The 18057-nt window shown below is 45.9% G+C and overlaps 1 protein-coding gene across 2 annotated transcripts in view; it reads right to left on the bottom strand.

The window, feature by feature from the left end:
- Window positions 1–3797: 3797 nt before the first annotated feature.
- TOR3A (torsin family 3 member A) overlaps window positions 3798–18057 on the bottom strand; it is a 28003-nt gene continuing 13743 nt past the window's right edge. The window contains exons 5-6 of one of the 2 annotated variants that reach the window (XM_019976400.2): window positions 5180–5304; window positions 3798–4649 (exon numbers count right to left, since the gene is read on the bottom strand). In XM_019976400.2, the coding sequence (XP_019831959.2) occupies window positions 4393–4649; window positions 5180–5304 (382 nt within the window). In that variant the 3' untranslated portion in view covers window positions 3798–4392. Of the gene's footprint in view, window positions 4650–5179; window positions 5305–15155; window positions 15342–18057 lie in introns of those variants that run through there. The other variant, XM_070768516.1, reaches the window with a different exon arrangement.

Below are 18057 nucleotides of genomic sequence, written 5' to 3'. Positions count from 1 at the left end.
TATAGGCTTGTGATTGGAGTGTTTCTCCCATAATTTTAATTGATAGGTAATTTAAGCATAATTTCTTTATATATATATATAATGGTATCTGTAAGGTAAAGAAGCTGATTTTAGCAAGCATCCCCTGAACATTCTTTCGAGTGGTCCTTTATGAGTGTGGCTACTCATCCTCTGATGGATTAGTTTGGAAATGGCCAGAGGATCATCTGGAGCCCAGCTGATACGTAAGATGAGTGATGTGTGTGAGTCTGTCCATCCATCTATCCAACATGAGCTGACTGTAAAATGAAACTTCATTCTCTCAAAGTTCATTCTGAGGACAGCTCCAAATGAAGTTTAAAAATGTTTGGAGCCAAAGCCACATTAATGGAGTAAGTATAGAACCTCACAGGGAACATTCTAGTTTTCTTTGACTTGGTCTTCAGTTTTTAAGAAATGAGTGATTTCATTGCTTTTAGAAGTAACATTTGATTTTTATTAATTTAATTGGAGGCTAATTACTTTATAATATTGTGGTTTTTGCCATACATTGACATGAATCAGCCATGGGTGTACATGTGTCCCCCAGCCCAAACCCCCTCTCCCACATCCCTCCCCATCCCATCCCTCTGGTTTTCAATTTTTAATATATATATTTTATTGAAGTGTAGTTGACTTACAGCGTTTCAGGTGCACAGCAAGGTGGTTCAGTTGTGTGTGTGTGCGTACTCAGTCATGTCCCACTTTTTGGGACCCCCTGGACTGTAGCCCACCATGTTCCTCTCATCATGGGATTCTCTAGGCAAGGATACTGGAGTGGGTCGCCATGCCCTCCTCCAGGGGATCTTCCTGATCCAGGGATCCAACCCGCATCTTCTGTGGCTCCTGCACTGCAAACAGTCTTTACCTCTGAGCCCCTGGGGAAGCCCTGATTCAATATATGTGTATGTATAGATTCAGTTCTATATATACACACATACTATTTTTTGATTATTTTCCATTATGGGTTATTACAAGGTATTAACGATAGTTTCCTGTGCTGTGCAGTAAACGTTTGTTGCTTGTTGCATATCTGTGTTTTTAAATTAGAAATCTAGTACTTTTATCTGGTTTGTTTCACTTTTTCTGTTTCATACTCAGTGCTCCCATTTCATTTGTTTTTCAGTTTCTCCTTTTCTTTTTGATATTCTCTCTCAAGCCTTTATAAAGTGTAGTAGAAAATTTTTTGTACATATAAATAGTATGTATATTTTAGAAAACTTGAGAATTTCTGCCTAGCTAAGAAATTTATGACATTTTGATTCCACTATTTGACTTAGTATGAATAGAATGCTCATTTCTAATAGAAGTGACATCTTGCTGAAGGATGAGTAGCATATACTCAAGTGATGTGTGTATAAGGTTCAATTAGAATGGCTGTTGTAGGGGAGCAGAATTTGGCACCCCAAAATGCGCTGCTTTAGCATAAGGATTATTTTAAGTTGGTTATAAGAAATTGCAGACACAGGTGAAGCTCTGAAAACTGAGTAAAAGTTATCCTTTTGTAAGAGATTTGCATTTGTGAGGGAGCTCTCCACTTGTTAGGCTATCTCCCTTGCTGTGCCTGGAAGAGGAGGATCAAATCTCTAGAAACTCAACAACAGAGAAGGTGGTGACTCATCAGTACATCTGCGGAACCACCTCACATCGGTTTACAGTGCTTTTCTTGGCAACCGTCCGTAACTGACCGCCAGCCCGCACCTCCGCGCCCCGCCGGACCCAATATCTGCTATTGTGTTTAGCTGAAAATAGTGTTTAAGGTGATAACTTCTGCCATTTCAAAGTGAGTTTTCCTGTGTCTCTCCCATGTGTACGTTTTATTAAACTTTTATTTTTCTCCTCTTAATCTTATGTCACCTTAGTTACTAGGCCAGCCAAAGACTCTAGAAAGGGAAAGGGGAAAAATTTTCCTCGTCGACCATGTTAAACATCAGTTTATACACCTCTGTACCCTCCACTGTCAATCCTTTTCTCCCACACATTTTTAGTTTAGAAATTCTTGTTTCAGATTTTTCTGAGGAGAACCTCCCATTGTTATCTTTTCCCTCTTTGTATTGCTTGCAATACTTTCCAAACCCGAGGCTATGGCATTCGCAAAAAAAAAAAATCATTTAGAAACAAGTCATTAAAGCATTGGAATTGGACTACCTGAGTTGAATCCCATTTCTCCACTGACGAGCTCTCTAAAGATAATTAAACCTCTTAGAGCCCCAATTTTCTGTCATTAAATGGTGATTGCATTGATCCCTAAGTCATAATGTTAAGGATTACATGAGGTAGTTTAATCCTCCGTGTTAAGAATTGCGTGAGGTGAGGCAGCACGCGTGGCACGTACATGAGGTAGGTTAATCCTCCGTGTTAAGAACTACGTGAGGTGAGGCAGCACGCGTGGCACATACATGAGGTAGGTTAATCCTCCGTGTTAAGAATTACATGAGGTGAGGCAGTGCGCGTGGCACGTACATGAGGTAGGTTAATCTTCCGTGTTAAGAATTGCGTGAGGTGAGGCAGCACGCGTGGCACATACATGAGGTAGTTTAATCCTCCGTGTTAAGAATTGCATGAGGTGAGGCAGCACGCGTGGCACATGACGTGTTTGCAAACGTTAAATTACCTGAAACAAACCAGGGGTCTGAGAGAACGGCGGGAAAGGCCCTTCCTGGGCTTTGAGTATGGTGCCAAAGTTTTGTGTCCTGAGTACTTGATAAATACTAACTCATTTAATTCTCAGCCCTATGAGGTAAGCACAGTCATTACCAAGGTTAATCTGAAGTTATCAACAGCTTTCCTGTGGTCTCACCAGCGGGCGGTAAGTGGCTGAGCCGCTGAGCAGTTTCTGGCTCCAGGGGGGTGTGTGGAATTACTGCAGTCTGCTGCTCGTGCTGGTCCCGAGGTATGAGGTTCAGACCCAGTATTTATGACATCAGATATGGCTGACCTGTGCTGAAAGCAAGTCAGCTGTTCCGTGGCTCTGAGACCTAAAGCTGTACAACGTGCCTTTTAAAGTGTGTGTCTACAGAGTTTAGATCCAGGTATGTTACAGGCTTGGGGGGCTGCAGACTGTTCCCGAGATGCCCTAGACTGAGACAGGCACCTAAGCCTGACCCCCCATTTCACTGTGCAGTTAGGCCAAGTTTACTTCTGTCCCATGGGTGGTGCGAAACCGAGCTCCTTTCACGCGTTGTGTATTGATGGGGTATCTAAGGTGGCTCGGGCTAGGTGCTCCTAGCCGCGGGGCAGCTGTTGGAGTAAATTAATGTAATTGTTAAATGGGAGAGAAGCAGAAGCATTTTCCTTTTACTCGGGCTACAGGTGAGAGGGTGGGTAGGACTGTAAATAAAAGGGCCACCTGAGGTGATGACACGAAAGCAGAGCCGTGTGTGATTCCAGAAGTGTGGTAGAAGGGGAGAGCCAAGGGAAGGGGCAAAACGGTGAGTACCTCCTGTGTATCTAGAGGCACAGTGCTCACATCTACACGTGGCCGTTCGGTCCTCAAGGACGACTTTAAAGCTGGGAGCACAGGAGTGCTGTTTTCATATATAAGGGCAAGATGCTGTGGAGGCCTCTTACTTCAGTAAGAGGCGGAAATAGCCCGGCTCAGTTGATGTGGTCACGCAGCAAACGGAGGTAAGTTGGCAGAGCAGGTGACCCCCCTGTCAGCTCTGGGTGCCAGCACACACCCCGTCTCCACCAGTCCCCATCCGTACCACATGGCGCATGGAATTTTGCCGCGGGAGCATGATTACTAGGGCTCAGTAAGAAGGTAAGCCAGCCGAGGGTTTTAGAAAAAAATACAAAATTTTAATCTTTACATATGTTAAGGTCACTAATTTAAATCTTAAAAATCTGCAGAGCAGAAGAAATCTTCACCTATACTGATTAAAAAAACCAAACTTCCCCTGTGCCCTTTAGCCTGAAGCTGTGGCCTGAGCTCACAGATAGAAGCTGCTCAGCCTCCCTCTGGGAAACAACTTGAAAGCTCACCCACCCAGCCTGCAAACATGAGGTCAGCCCCTGCCACTGGTAAGCAGAAGTTAGTCTTTCCCTTTCTGTCACCGAGCATACTACAGCCTCAGGCCCAACACCAAGGCCAGGCATCTGCGGGCAGATGCTAATAAATCCTTGGGATGTCTCTCCCACATCACCTCTCCCAACCAGCTGGCTCACATTTCAGAACGTGGCTCTTTAAGGCACCAAGTGATCTGAAGCACTGGCTCTGTCTCTGATCTAAGGCCTCCCCTCTACACACTGCTTGTGTGCTCCTGACTGCTGGTTGCTAGCCTGCCCTTCCAACCCGTTATGTCCCGGACAGTGTGCTGCCACGACAGCCCAGGGTCCATTAGAGGAAGGAAGGCAGCTTCGGGCAGTTTTCATCTAGCCCTCAGGCAGGACATAGCTAATTCTCTGGGAGATAGATTTGCATCCCTGAGAAGAGAAGAGCTGTTCCTCCTTGGGGACGTACACCATCATCCTAGCCATCTCGTCGAGGGCCTCTTCTGTATACAGGAGGTCCTGGCTCAGGAAGGCGTCGCGTGCGCACAGCCTCACGTGACGGAACTCCAGTGGCAGGAAGGGGATGAAGAGGTCAATCAGGTTTTCCTTCACAAGACGGCTGTGCCCAAAGCCACTGTCTGAAATCAAGAGCAGGGTTACATGGGGTCTGAGCTGGGGCTGAGCCCAGCTGGAGTCGAGGTGTTCCCCCACCCTAAGGCCAACTCCGAGAAGCCTGTCTTAAGTCTGTGTCAAGAACTATTCAACTATGTGTCTCCCTTTAGGGAGAGAGGGCCGAGAGGAGCTAGACGTGTGAGAGGGAGAGACAGTGCACGTGCCTGCCAGGCTATGGTTTCATCTGATGGCAGAGGCAGAGGTGCAGCGGCCCTGCCTACGACTGGAGGCTGAGCCACTGGGACTCACACAGTGACTTTCTTCTTCAAGGGTCTGTATGGCCAAGGCCAACTGTTCTCTTTTTAAGGAATAGTTTTCAGAAAAGGACTTTTCTCATGCCTACGTCAAGCTGACGACAAGAATATTATATGGTACCACCTCTGTGGTCCTGAGTACCCTGTCTGATCTCATGAGCACAACTTCCAGCACATACACGTTTTTCTCTACCTCCCCTCTCACCAGAGGCTTATGTTCTGCAAGGCTGGCCATCACTTACCTGTGGATGCCACAATCTCAGCTTGGAGGCGGGACTCTAGGTGTTCCATCCTGACTTCTTCCCGGGACTGCCCAGCCTTAAGCAGGTTCAGGACCACCTCGTTGATGATATTGCCCCCAAGGTTACTGAAAGAGACAAGTCCTGTTAATAGATTCTGTTGGTGGTGGTTTTTTAAAAATTGGAGTTGATAAACAATGTTGGGTTAGCTTCAGGTGAAACTGATTCAAACTAATCACTTTGAATAACAAAGTGATTCAGTTATATATGTTATATATATATTTTTCAGATTGTCCACTTTGGTTATTATAAGATATTGAATATTGAGCCTTGTGTTATACAGTAAATCCTTGCTGCTTAACTATTTTATATATACTAGGGTGTATCTGTAAATCCTATACTAATTTATTCCCTACCTCCCATTTCCCCTTTGGTAACCACATCTTTGTTTTCTGCATCTATGGATCTGTTTGTTTTGTATATAGATAATTTGAATAATTATTTGAGATTCCACATATAAGTGATATAATATTTGTCTTTCTCTGACTGACTTCACTTAGTGTGCTATTCTCTAGGTCCATCCAGCAAATGGCAATATTATGGGTGAGTAATGTGCCATTGTGTGTGCGTGTTCCTCACATCTTCTTAAAATAATCATCTGTGGATGGGCATTTGGGTTGTTTCCATATCTTGGCTTTTGTAAAGACTGCTGCTGTGAGCATTGGGGTGCATGTATCTTTTTGAATTACAATTTTCATCATATCTGGATATATGCATATGCCTAGGAGTGGGACTGCTGGATCAGATGGTAGCTCTATTTTTAATTTTATAAGGAACCTCCAGACTTTTCCATAGTGACTGCACCAATTTACATTCCTACCAACAGTGTAGGAAGGTTCATTTTTTCCATACCCTCTCCTGCATTTGTTATTTGTAGACTTGAATGCTAGCCATTCTGACCAGGATGAAGTGATATCTCATTGTGGTTTTGATTTGCATTTCTCTAATAATTAGTGATGTTGAGCATCTTTTCATGTGTTCATTGGCCATCTGTATGTCTTTGGAGGCAGGTCAGTTTAGGTATTCTTTCCATTTTGGGGGGCTTCCCAGGAGGCTCAGTGACAAAGAACTCCCCTGGAATGCAGGAGATGCAGATTTGATCCCTAGGTCGGGAAGATCTCCTGGAGGAGGACTTGGCAACCCACTCTAGTATTCTTGCCTGGGAAATCCCATGGACAGAGGAGCCTGGCGGGCTACAGTCCATGGGGTTGCAAAGAGCTGGACATGATTGAGCATGCACACATGCCAATTTTGTGGAGGGGGGCAGTTATTGAGTTGTATGAACTGTTAGATATATTTTGGAAATTAATCCCTTGTTACATTGTTTACAAATTATCTTCCTTTGCTGTGCAAAAGCTTTTGATTAAGTCCCATTTGTTTATTTTTGCTTTTATTTCTTTTGCTTTGGGAGACTGATCCAAGAATATATTTCCACAATTTATGTCGGAAAACATTTTGCCTATGTTCTCTTCAAGGAGTTTCAATGGTCTCATGTCTTAGATTTCATTATTTTTATATTTGGCTTCCAAATGCATGATCTGACCACTGGAGCTGTTGGTGACTGGAAGAAAGGAGGTTGAGGGCCCTGGGCCTCCCGTCCTCCAGGAAATCTTGTCACAACACAAGTCTACAGAAAAGGCACTGTCCTGCTTGGTCATCCATTCTCCGTGCCTTGCTCTCTTCTGACCAACACTGAGACTGTACTATATGGAGAGTGCACAGAGAGTGCACAAGGATGTCGGTCTTTCCCTTGACACTTCTCTCTATGGAAGGAGAGGCCCATGTGTATGATTCCAGAGCAGCTGGGGCCTGGGGATAAGACTTCAGAGGGCAGAGGAGGGTTCTGGGCACACGCAGACCCCACAGTGCTCATCAGACATGAGGCAGGAAGGGCACACGTCCAGGCATGGGTGGTCAGAGGGCTTGTGGGGGTCAGGAGCTGCAAGCTGCTTAGAGAGGCGTGTGGAACAGAGGCATGGAGGGCAGGCTGAGGCTGGCATGAGGCCTTTGTCAGCCAGTCATGTGGATTTTAGCTTATAAGCCATGGAGAGCCGTTGAAGGGTTGTGAACTTGGGAGTACAGGGTAGTAAGGTGCCCTGAGCGGCTTTACTTTCTAATAACATTGTTCTTGGGCCACAGTGGTTGGATTGAAGAGAAAACTAGTCAGGGAGCTTTGGGCCATAGTGCATGTTTAGAGAGGATAAAGGCAATGGAGAAGGGTTTAAAGTTAGTGTAGGAGGCACAACTGAGAGGCCCTGTAACTGACGGACGTGAGAAGACGGAGGAGGCCACCAAAGAGAAGTGGTGTCTGCCTGGAGGGGCCCACAGCCCGCACAGCAGAAGTGTGGTTTCAGAGAAGAGGGGCGATGCCAGCTTGGATTTGCATACGGTTGAGTGTTGTGCCCTTGCCTGTGACCTCACTAGCGGTTGTAATTTCACTGGAATTGTGGGTCTAAAACACAGGAAAGAGGATTGTGTTAGAGTGATGAGGGGTAGAGGAAATCTTAGGAGGGGGGGAAGCTGGGGAGGAGGAAGTGGAGCCAGGAGCTGGCGGCAGGTCATGCTCCCCGCTCCTGGCGTCCTCCTCTCTGCCTCACAGTACTCACGTCCCCGCCCCCCAGGCCATCTGCTAGCTCCTTACACAAACCGAGCTCTGCCCTGCTTTTTTCCTCCAGCCCAGTACAATGAGGGAGTACGAGTGATGGAAGCAGGGAGGCAAGGGAAGGAGCAAAGATCCAATATTTCCATCCTGTCCTCATCAAGTTCTGAGTGGCTGACACTCAGGTACGTTAGCTCATCTGTCTGCTCATTCAACCTTTGAGTGTGTCCTGGGGGCTGGGTTTGGGACACAGAGGAGGAGCTGGGTGGTTCTCTGCCTGCCTGCTTCCACGGATGGACACCTCCTGGGGCAGGCATCCTTTCCTGCCAAGGGATGCAATCTTCCTTGCTTTAGGGGCCAGTGTGCCCGTCACAGCTCCATTTCACTCCCGAGACCAGGAGCCCCCAGCTGGAGGGCCTGGTACGGATGAGGGGAGTCCCCACCCCTTGTCCCCTGCTCAGCCAGACTTCCTCTGACCTCTGCGGGTGGGAAAGCTGCTTACGTCGACTCTCTTCTACTTCCTGAAGCTGCGGTCCTCCTTTTCCTGTAGGAAGGCCTACTGGGCAGGTCATCTGTGTACACGCCAGACCACAACTGCGTCAGCTGAGGCGAGACCTACCCATCCTGCATAACTCACGGGAGGTAAAGACAGGTCTATACGTGTGCTGGCTGCAGGGCAGGCATCCAGGGCGAAGGGGAGAGGACCAGGATTCACTCAGTACCAGGCACAGGCTCCAGTGCTGTCCCCATTTGCACCCAGAAGGCCACCTGACAGGACGCCTGAGGTCTCCACCTCCCTTCTGACTCTTCTCCTCTAGTCCCACAGCCAAGGGTCTCTCTTCTTCCTCCAGTTTCAGGCTTTATCTCACTCACCAGTATATAATCAGGGCCCCTTTTCTATTCCAACCCAACACCAACATTATGCTTTTTAACAGAGCTTGCCCTCGCAGAGCGCTTCAGTTCCCTCCACATCCTCCCAGGTCACCTGTGGACTGGGAGGTCTGAAGGGACGAGGGACGGAAGGCCTCCCTAGTGATGCGCCCTCTGCCCTGGCTCTGGGAGGGGACAGCATGTGGTCTTACTAGTCCTAAGACCACAGAGGACAGGGACTCACGGGATTCTCCAGAACTGTGCTCGCCAACCCCAGCCTGGACCACTAAGTCTTCCCTAAAGAACAGCCACAAACTCGACTTGAGCGTCATCTCCCCGAGCCTTCATTTCCTAATTTGTAAAAGGACAGACCAGAAGCAGACGATTAAGAAACCCTCCGTAGGTCACCTTAGATTTGATTGTCGGTCAACAAATAGACATTTCCACAAGTACTTTCTGTGTGCTGGGGTACAAGGCCTTTGATTCCATGAACAATTTACACTTGTATAGTTCTTTTAATTTTTAAAGCCCTTTCTATCCATTCTTCTCCTGACCACAGCCCAAAGAGAATAGGTATTAATTCTGTCTTCACTTGACAGCTTCAATGGGAGGACCGTGGTTCTGATCTCCAGAGTTCCACGTGCCTGTCCAGCCCTGTGACACCATTCCCAGAGCTTCTATACTTGGTAGAAATAGGCAAAGGTAGTCAATGTTAGTTTTCTGGTACCCAGCCAGGGGCCCTGATTTCCTCAGGCCCAGGGGCAGGACTGGCTCTGAGGGTCGGGGTGACTCTAGCTGCACCCCCGCTCCAACTGCCACCTCGTGTCTACCATCAGGCACCACCACGTTGCAGGGGGGCCAGCAAAGCCACTAGCACTTCAAACAGCACGCTCAGGATTTGCTTCAGGGTTAAGCCGCCGGCCTTACACCAGTGATTTGTTTACACCATCCGTGCTGTCCTTTCACATGTAAGAGTCCTCACCACATAGGTAAGGTCACTGTAGAAATCAAGTCCAGAGACACCGTCTTCCCCCGCCCATCACCAGAACACCCGATGGGGTCTAGAGGTGCTGGGCCACAGGGTCAGTCTGGCTGGCCCTCAGGCTCCAGACAGTCCACCCAGGCCTGTTGGGCCCCACTGGCTCTCACAGGCTGGGCCCACAACAGAGTCAATGGAACTGGAGGCCCTGTCCTCGCCTCCTGTCACCACTGTGCATCCTCCTCCCCAAGGGGCTCAGAGGCTCCTCCAGGGCCAGCAGGGTCTCTGCATCCCCTGCCAGAGCAGGCCCGGTGGGGGCAGCGTCTCCCCAGACCCTGCCCCACACTCTGCCCTCACTGGGACCCTCTGGCCTCGGACAGGGCACAGAGGCCGGGGTAATGGGGGGAAGGGCAGGCGGTGGGTTAGATGAGGGCAGTGCTGGCGGGTCAATGACTAAAATACTACAACGTCTGCCTAGAGTTAGCAGGGGCACCTGGGTCACGTTAGGAAATCCTGCCACCAGTGAGGGTGGTTTTCTGTGCCGAGAACTGGCGGGAAAGTCAGCGTCTGGGCAGCTTGGGCCAAGTTGGGGAAAGGCTGGCCACAGCCATTGCCAGGAGGCAGGAGTGGGCTCGGCCGAGGAGGAGGAAGGAACCAGGCAGCGTGGAGGGAAGAAGCCATGCACAAAGGCAAAGGATCCTAGCACTAGGAAAGGGCACCTGAGGCGGCCGGGCTCCAGGCTTCCTTCCATTCTGAAGGAAGACCTCCCTTCAACAGTGGTTCTGGGTCCCCACCCCTGTCAGGGCTTGGGGACCAAGATGACTCCTTATCTGACCCTGCATTTTGGAGCCCCCACCTAATTGACCACAACAGAAAGAGATCCATAGTTCTGGGCTGCCTCAAAAGGGGATGAGTAATACACAGCTGAGGAGGAGAGCTAATTCAAAGCATTTATTGTCCTTGCCTCCTAATTCTGAACCACAAATCACAGCAGAAAATCTTTCCCTGCTTTCCTCTTAAAATAACCTTGGCGGCTCCTCCGCCCTCCTTCACAATGCACTGCAGTGTCCTGTCAGCCTTACAGACCAAAATCCCAGCTCACTCCTCCATTCTTTCCAAGCCTCGAGGGAAAACCAGACCCCTTAATTCTCTTCACAGTGAAAATCGCCCAGTTGTGTCTGACTCTTTGTGACCCCATGGACTATACAGTCCATGGAATTCTCCAGGCCAGAATACAGGAGTGGGTAGCCTCTCCCTTCTCCAGGGGATCTTCCCAGCCCAGGGATCAAACCCAGGTCTCCTGCATTGCAGGCAGATTCTCTACCAGCTGAGTCACCAGAGGGGTATGCTAAAGCTGGGGAAAATCCCCGAGTGAGCATGTACTGGCCTGCGGGAGGAGGGTGATGGCAGGGAGAGTGGTTTGGCTTCCACTGAATGCAAGATGCTGCTTGTGGCACTGAAATCAAAACTGTGATCAAAAACTTCCCCCACAGCAAAAGTCCAGGGCCAGATGGCTTCACAGGTGAATTCTAGCAAATATTTAGACAAGAGCTAATGCCTATCATTCTAAAACTCTTCCAAAAAATTGCACAGGAAGGAACACTTTCAAACTCATTCTATGGGGCCACCATCACCCAGATACCAAAACCAGACAAAGACAACACAAAGAAAGAAAATTACAGGCCCGTATCACTGATAACATATGCAAAAATCCTCAACAAAATTCTAGCAAACACAATTCAACACATTAAAAAGATCAAAAAACCATGATCAAGTCAGGTGTATCCCAGGGGTGCAAAGATTCTTCAACATATACAAACCAGTGTGATATACTAACATTGAAAGATAAAAACCATATGATAATCTCAATAGATGCAGAAAAAGCTTTTGACAAAATTAAACACCTGTTTATGATAAAAACTTCAAAAAATGGGCATAGAAAGAACCTACCTCAACTTAATAAAGGCCATATATGATATACTCACAGCAAACATTATTCTCAATGGTGAAAAACTGAAAGCATTCCCTACAAGATTTCTCACCACTATTATTCAACATAGTTTTGGAAATTCCTAGATATGGCAATCAGAGAAGAAAAACAAAACAAATCCAGATTGGAAAAGAAATAAAACTCTCATTGTTTGCAGATGACATGATACTGTACATAGAAAACCCTAAAGATACCATCAGAAAATTACTAGAGCTAATCAGTGATACAAAATCAATACACAGAAATCACGTGCATTCCTATATACTAATAATGAAAAATCAGAAAGAGAAACTAAGGAATCAATCCCTTTACCATTGCAACAAAAAAATAAAATACCTAGGAATAAACCTACCTAAGGAGACAAAACTATAAGACACTGATGAAAGAAATCAAATATGATGTAAACAGATGGAGAGAGATTCCATGTTCCTGGGTTGGAAGAATCAATACTGTGAAAGTGACTATACTACCAAATGTAATCCACAGATTAAATGCAATCCCTATCAAATTACCAATGGTGTTTTTTACAGAACTAGAACAAAAAAAAATCTCACAATTCATATTTCCAATAGACCAATGAAACAAGATAGAAAGCCCAAACCCATGCACCTATGGATATCTTATTTTTGACAAAGGAGGCAAAAATATACAATGGGGCAAAGATAGTCTCTTCAATAAGTGCTTCTGGGAAAACTGGACAGCTATGCATAAAAGAAATTAGAACATTGCCTAACACCATACACAAAGAAAACTCAAAGTGGATTAAAGATCTAAATGTAAGACCAGAAACACTCTATGACATAAATCACAGCAAGATCCTCTATGACCTACCTCCTAGAGTAATGGAAATAAAAACAAACAAGTGGGACTGAATGAAAAGCTTTTGTGCAGCAAAGGAAACTATAAACAAGGTGAAAAGACAACCCTCAGAGTGGGAGAAAATAATAGCAAATGAAACAACTGACAAAGGATTAATTTCCAAAATATACAAGCAGCTCATACAACTCAATGCCAGAAAAACAAACAACCCAATCAAAAAGTTGGCAAAAGACCTAAACAGACATTTCTCCAAAGGAGACATACAGATGGCTAACAAACACATGAAAAGATGCTCAACATCACTCATTATCAGAGAAATTCAAATCAAAACCACAATGAGGTACCATCTCATGCCGGTCAGAATAGCTGCTATCCAAAAGTCTACAAACAATAAATGCTGGAGAGGGTGTGGAGAAAAGGGAACCAACCCTCTTAAACTGTTGGTGGGAATGCAAACTAGTACAGCCACTATGGAGAACAGTGTGGAGATTCCTTAAAGAACTAGAATTAAACCATCATATAACCCAGCAATCCCACTACTAGGCTTATACCCTGAGGAAACCAGAATTGAAAAAGACACATGTACCCCAGTGTTCACTGCAGCTCTATTTACAATAGCTAGGACATGGAAGCACCTTAGATGTCCATTGACAGATAAATGGATAAAGGAATGTGGCACATATATGAAATGGAATATTACTCAGCCATAAAAAGGAACACATTTGAGTCAGTCCTAATGAGGTGGATGAATATAAAGTCTATTATACAGAGTGGCTGCTAAGCTGCTAAGTCGCTTCAGTCGTGTCCGACTCTGTGCGACCCCATAGACGGCAGCCTACCAGGCTCCCCCGTCCCTGAGATTCTCCAGGCAAGAATACTGGAGTGGGTTGCCATTTCCTTTTCCAATGCTTGAAAGTGAAAAGTAAAGTGAAGTCGCTCAGTTGTGTCCGACTCTTAGCGACCCCATGGACTGAGTGGAGTAAGTCAGAAAAACAAATATCATATACTAATGGATATATACGGAATCTAGAGAGATGGTGCTGATGAACCTATCTGAAGAGCAGCAATGGAGACAGAGAACAGACGTATGGACAAGGCTGGCAGGGGAGGAAGGAGAGGGTGGGATGTATGGAGAGGGTAACATGGAAACATACATTACCCTATGTAAAATAGATTACCAATGGGAATCTGCTGTATGACTGAGGGAACTCAAACCAGGGCTCAGTAACAACGTAGAGGGGTGGGATGGGGAGGGAGGTGTAAGGGATGTTCAAGTGGGAGGGGACATGGGTAAACCTATGGCTGATTCATGTTGATCTTTGGTAAAAACCAACACAATACTGTAAAGCAATCATCCTTCAATTAAAAATAATTTAAAAAAAAGAAGCTGCTTGTGATGCATTCAAGTTGGGCCAAGAGGGACCCAAACTTGACTGCTAATAGAACTTGGGGGACTTTCTGTCAGCAGTGGCCACAGGACTGGAAAAGGTCAGTTTTCATTCCAATCCCAAAGAAAGGCAATGCCAAAGAATGCTTAAACTACCGCACAACTGCACTCATCTCACACGCTAGTAAAGTAATGCTCAAAATTCTCCAAGCCAGGCTTCAGCAATATGTGAACCGTGAACTTCCTGATGTTCAAGCTGGTTTTAGAAAAGGCAGAGGAACCAGAGATCGAATTGCCAACATCTGCTGGATCATGGAAAAAGCAAGAGAGTTCCAGAAAAACATCTATTTCTGCTTTATTGACTATGCCAAAGCCTTTGACTGTGTAGATCACAATAAACTGTGGAAAATTCTTCAAGAGATGGGAATACCAGACCACCTGACCTGCCTCTTGAGAAACCTATATGCAGGTCAGGAAGCAACAGTTAGAACTGGACATGGAACAACAGACTGGTTCCAAATAGGAAAAGGAGTACGTCAAGGCTGTGTATTGTCACCCTGCTTATTTAACGTGTATGCAGAGTACATCATGAGAAACGCTGGACTGGAAGAAACACAAGCTGGAATCAAGATTGCCGGGAGAAATATCAATAACCTCAGATATGCAAATGACACGACCCTTATGGCAGAAAGTGAAGAGGAACTACAAAGCCTCTTGATGAAAGTGAAAATGGAGAGTGAAAAAGTTGGCTTAAAGCTCAACATTCAGAAAACGAAGATCATGGCATCTGGTCCCATCACTTCATGGGAAATAGATGGGGAAACAGTGGAAACAGTGTCAGACTTTATTTTTTTGGGCTCCAAAATCACTGCAGATGGTGACTGCAGCCATGAAATTAAAAGATGCTTACTCTTTGGAAGGAAAGTTATGTCCAATCTAGATAGCATATTCAAAAGCAGAGACATCACTTTGCCAACAAAGGTCCATCTAGTCAAGGCTATGGTTTTTCCTGTGGTCATGTATGGATGTGAGAGTTGGACGGACTGTGAAGAAGGCTGAGCGCCGAAGAACTGATGCTTTTGAACTGTGGTATTGGAGAAGATTCTTGAGAGTCCCTTGGACTGCAAGGAGATCCAACCAGTCCATTCTGAAGGAGATCAGTCCTGGGATTTCTTTGGAAGGAATGATGCTGAAGCTGAAACTCCAATACTTTGGCCACCTCATGCGAAGAGTTGACTCATTGGAAAAGACTCTGATGCTGGGAGGGATTGGGGGCAGGAGGAGAAGGGGACGACAGAGGATGAGATGGCTGGATGGCATCACTGACTCGATGGATGTGAGTCTGGGTGAACTCTGGGAGTTGGTGATGGACAGGGAGGCCTGGCGTGCTGTGATTCATGGGGTCGCAAAGAGTTGGACATGACTGAGCGACTGAACTGAACCGAGGACTTTCTGTTGGAGCTGCCATAAAAAGATACAGTTGGACACTTGATTTCAAAATTCACTTTCTGCAAAGCCATTTCCAGAACCCGTGGCACACAGTAGAGCAAAACAGGAAATGGAGTGCAGTGTTTATAAAGGGATCAGTCCTGCATTGTAAGGTTGCAGACCTCAACACAGGAGCTGGAGAGCTTTTCATTGACATTATACCCTGAGTTCCAGGCCAGTGACTTCCTCTCATGATCAGTGAAGAAACAGACTTTCCAAGGCTGGGGAAAGAATTGGCCATGTTGGACTTCATGGGAAACTATTCTCCAACTGTTTATACCTTGGAAATTTTTAAGGGTCGTTTGTACTTAAATTTCAACTAATATGCTGACTTGAAAAATTAACACCCTTCTAAGAGTCCCTTGGACTGCAAGGAGATCCAACCAGTCCATCCTAAAGGAGACCAGTCCTGGGTGTTCATTGGAAGGACTGATGCTGAAGCTGAAACTCCAATACTTTGGTCACCTCATGTGAAGAGAGTTGACTCATTGGAAAAGACTCTGATGCTGGGAGGGATTCAGGGCAGGAGGAAAAGGGGACGACAGAGGATGAGATGGTTGGATGGCATCACCGACTCGATGGACATGAATCTGGGTAAACTCCGAGAGTTGGTGATAGACAGGGTGGCCTGTTGTGATTCATGGGGTCGCAAAGTCAGACATGACTGAGTAACTGAACTGAACTGAAGAGGGGACTCCCAGCACATGAACTATTTTACAGAGCTTTAGTAATCAAAGCGGTATGATACTGGCATATAAACAGACACATAGATAAATGGAACAGAGTGGAGAGCCTAGAAATAAATCCATGCGTATATGGTCAATTAATTTACAAAAGAGGAGCTAAGAATATGCAGTGGGGAAACGACAGTCTCTTCAATAAATTTCTTAGGAAACCACATGCAAAAGAATGAAACTGGACAACTGTCTTATACCATACACAAAAATTAACTCAAAATGGATTAAAGATGGAGATAAGATGGTAGAGTAGGACATGAGCTCATTTAAGACAACTAACTGCTGAATAACCATTGATGAAAAATGCTGGAACCAACCAAAAAAGGTATCCTACATCCAAAGATGAAGAAGGCACAATGAGATGGTAGGAGGAGCAAAACTGTGATAAAATCAAATCTCATACTGGCTGAATGGGTGACCCACAAACTGGAAAATAATTATATCACTGAAGTTCTCCCACAGGAAAGTTCTGAGCCTCAGGTCAGGCTCCCTAGCCTGGGTGCCGGGGACCAGCCCCGGCTGATCCAGGGTATTCGAAGGAGAGACGGCGTAGGCGAAGATCAGGAAACAACTGCTTAATTAAATGTTAATTAAGGATATAAAGAGTAATAGGATGAGGATAGCTCAGTGAGGAAATTCAGTGGAGAAAAGAGGCTGAGTAGCTTGGTTTACGCGGGAGACCAATAAAACTTCAAGACAAGAAGTTTGCACCACTTACGTAGGCTGCAGGCGTCCTTCCGTTCTCCCGAAGGAGAGGAGACACTGAGGCCTCCCCGGTTGGATCTTAGAAGCCCAGGCATAATTAGTAAGCATGGTGGGTTCCGCGCTCCAGATGGAGACTCAGCCAGAGTGGGAGAGAGAGCGACATGGGGAGACCAGTATTTCGAGAAACTGATCCCAATTCTTTATTTTCCATGGTCTACTTTTATACACTGAGATGTTATGCAAAAGTCACGTGGGGTCAGCAGTCCTGACTTTTATCAAAGTCAGGTGCTTCATACAAATGTATACAGAGGTCTTAGGGGTGTTACATCATCTTCTGGCCAGGGGGGCCTGCTGACAATTTATGACCCTCTCCTTGTGACAACAGTCAACCAGGACACTTATTTCTCCAGGGGTGATTATTCTTAAAACAGACACCACCCAAATAAAGTTACATTCCTATAGGGTGAGGGTGTAATGGGTTTTAGTTAAGGAAAGAATTTACCTAGCCTAAGGTATAACGTGATTAATATCAAAGGTTAATACTTATTTCTTCTATATATTCATTAATGTGTGTAAGGGCAGGGGATGTGGAGACAGCAACAAACATTGGCTCAACAAATGAAAAACCCTTCACCAATACAATTTCTAATCAGCCCATTATACTTATACTAATAGTTTTCTAACTTTTCTAAGGAATCTGTTTTTAGAAGGTTTAAAGCATCTTGTGCCTCTCATGGTTGGGAGGCTGTGAGCAATCACATGTGGCCGGACAAGCCTGTCAGGCAGGCTAGAGAACCTTCAGAGGAGTTTGTAGGTTAAAACACTCTTATCACGCCCAGGAATTATTATTAACTGGAGCTCTAAGTTAACTCCTTCTCCGAAAGAGGTGGTGGGGGACAGCCCCCCGTAAAGTCAGAGGTGTAGGTGAGCACAAGGTAGTAAAGTAGGCAGGCTCTGGTTATCGGGGTAGATGCTTAAGGATTTCCAGGGGGACTCCTGAGGCTCGATCCTGCCTTTGCATATGTCGAGCCTCCTTCCTCATGACCTTTGTCACGGGCAGAGTACCTCACTCTGGCCCCCAACACCTGGGGACAAGGAGACATGAGATAATCTGTCTTTCGAAGCCAGTGGCATTTGGGCACAGGAATTTCATAGGACTGAGGGAAACAGAAGCTGGGTCTTATCCCTCTTGTCAAAGTGTCAAGGTGTTTAGCAGGTAGCTCTATACTCAGGAAGACTTTAAGCAG

The sequence above is a fragment of the Bos indicus genome, chromosome 16 (genome assembly GCF_029378745.1).
Source record: "Bos indicus isolate NIAB-ARS_2022 breed Sahiwal x Tharparkar chromosome 16, NIAB-ARS_B.indTharparkar_mat_pri_1.0, whole genome shotgun sequence".
Classification (NCBI taxonomy): Eukaryota; Metazoa; Chordata; class Mammalia; order Artiodactyla; family Bovidae; genus Bos; species Bos indicus.
The sequence above is the reverse complement of the archived record's forward strand: the minus strand, read 5'-3'. Positions and strand labels throughout refer to the sequence as shown.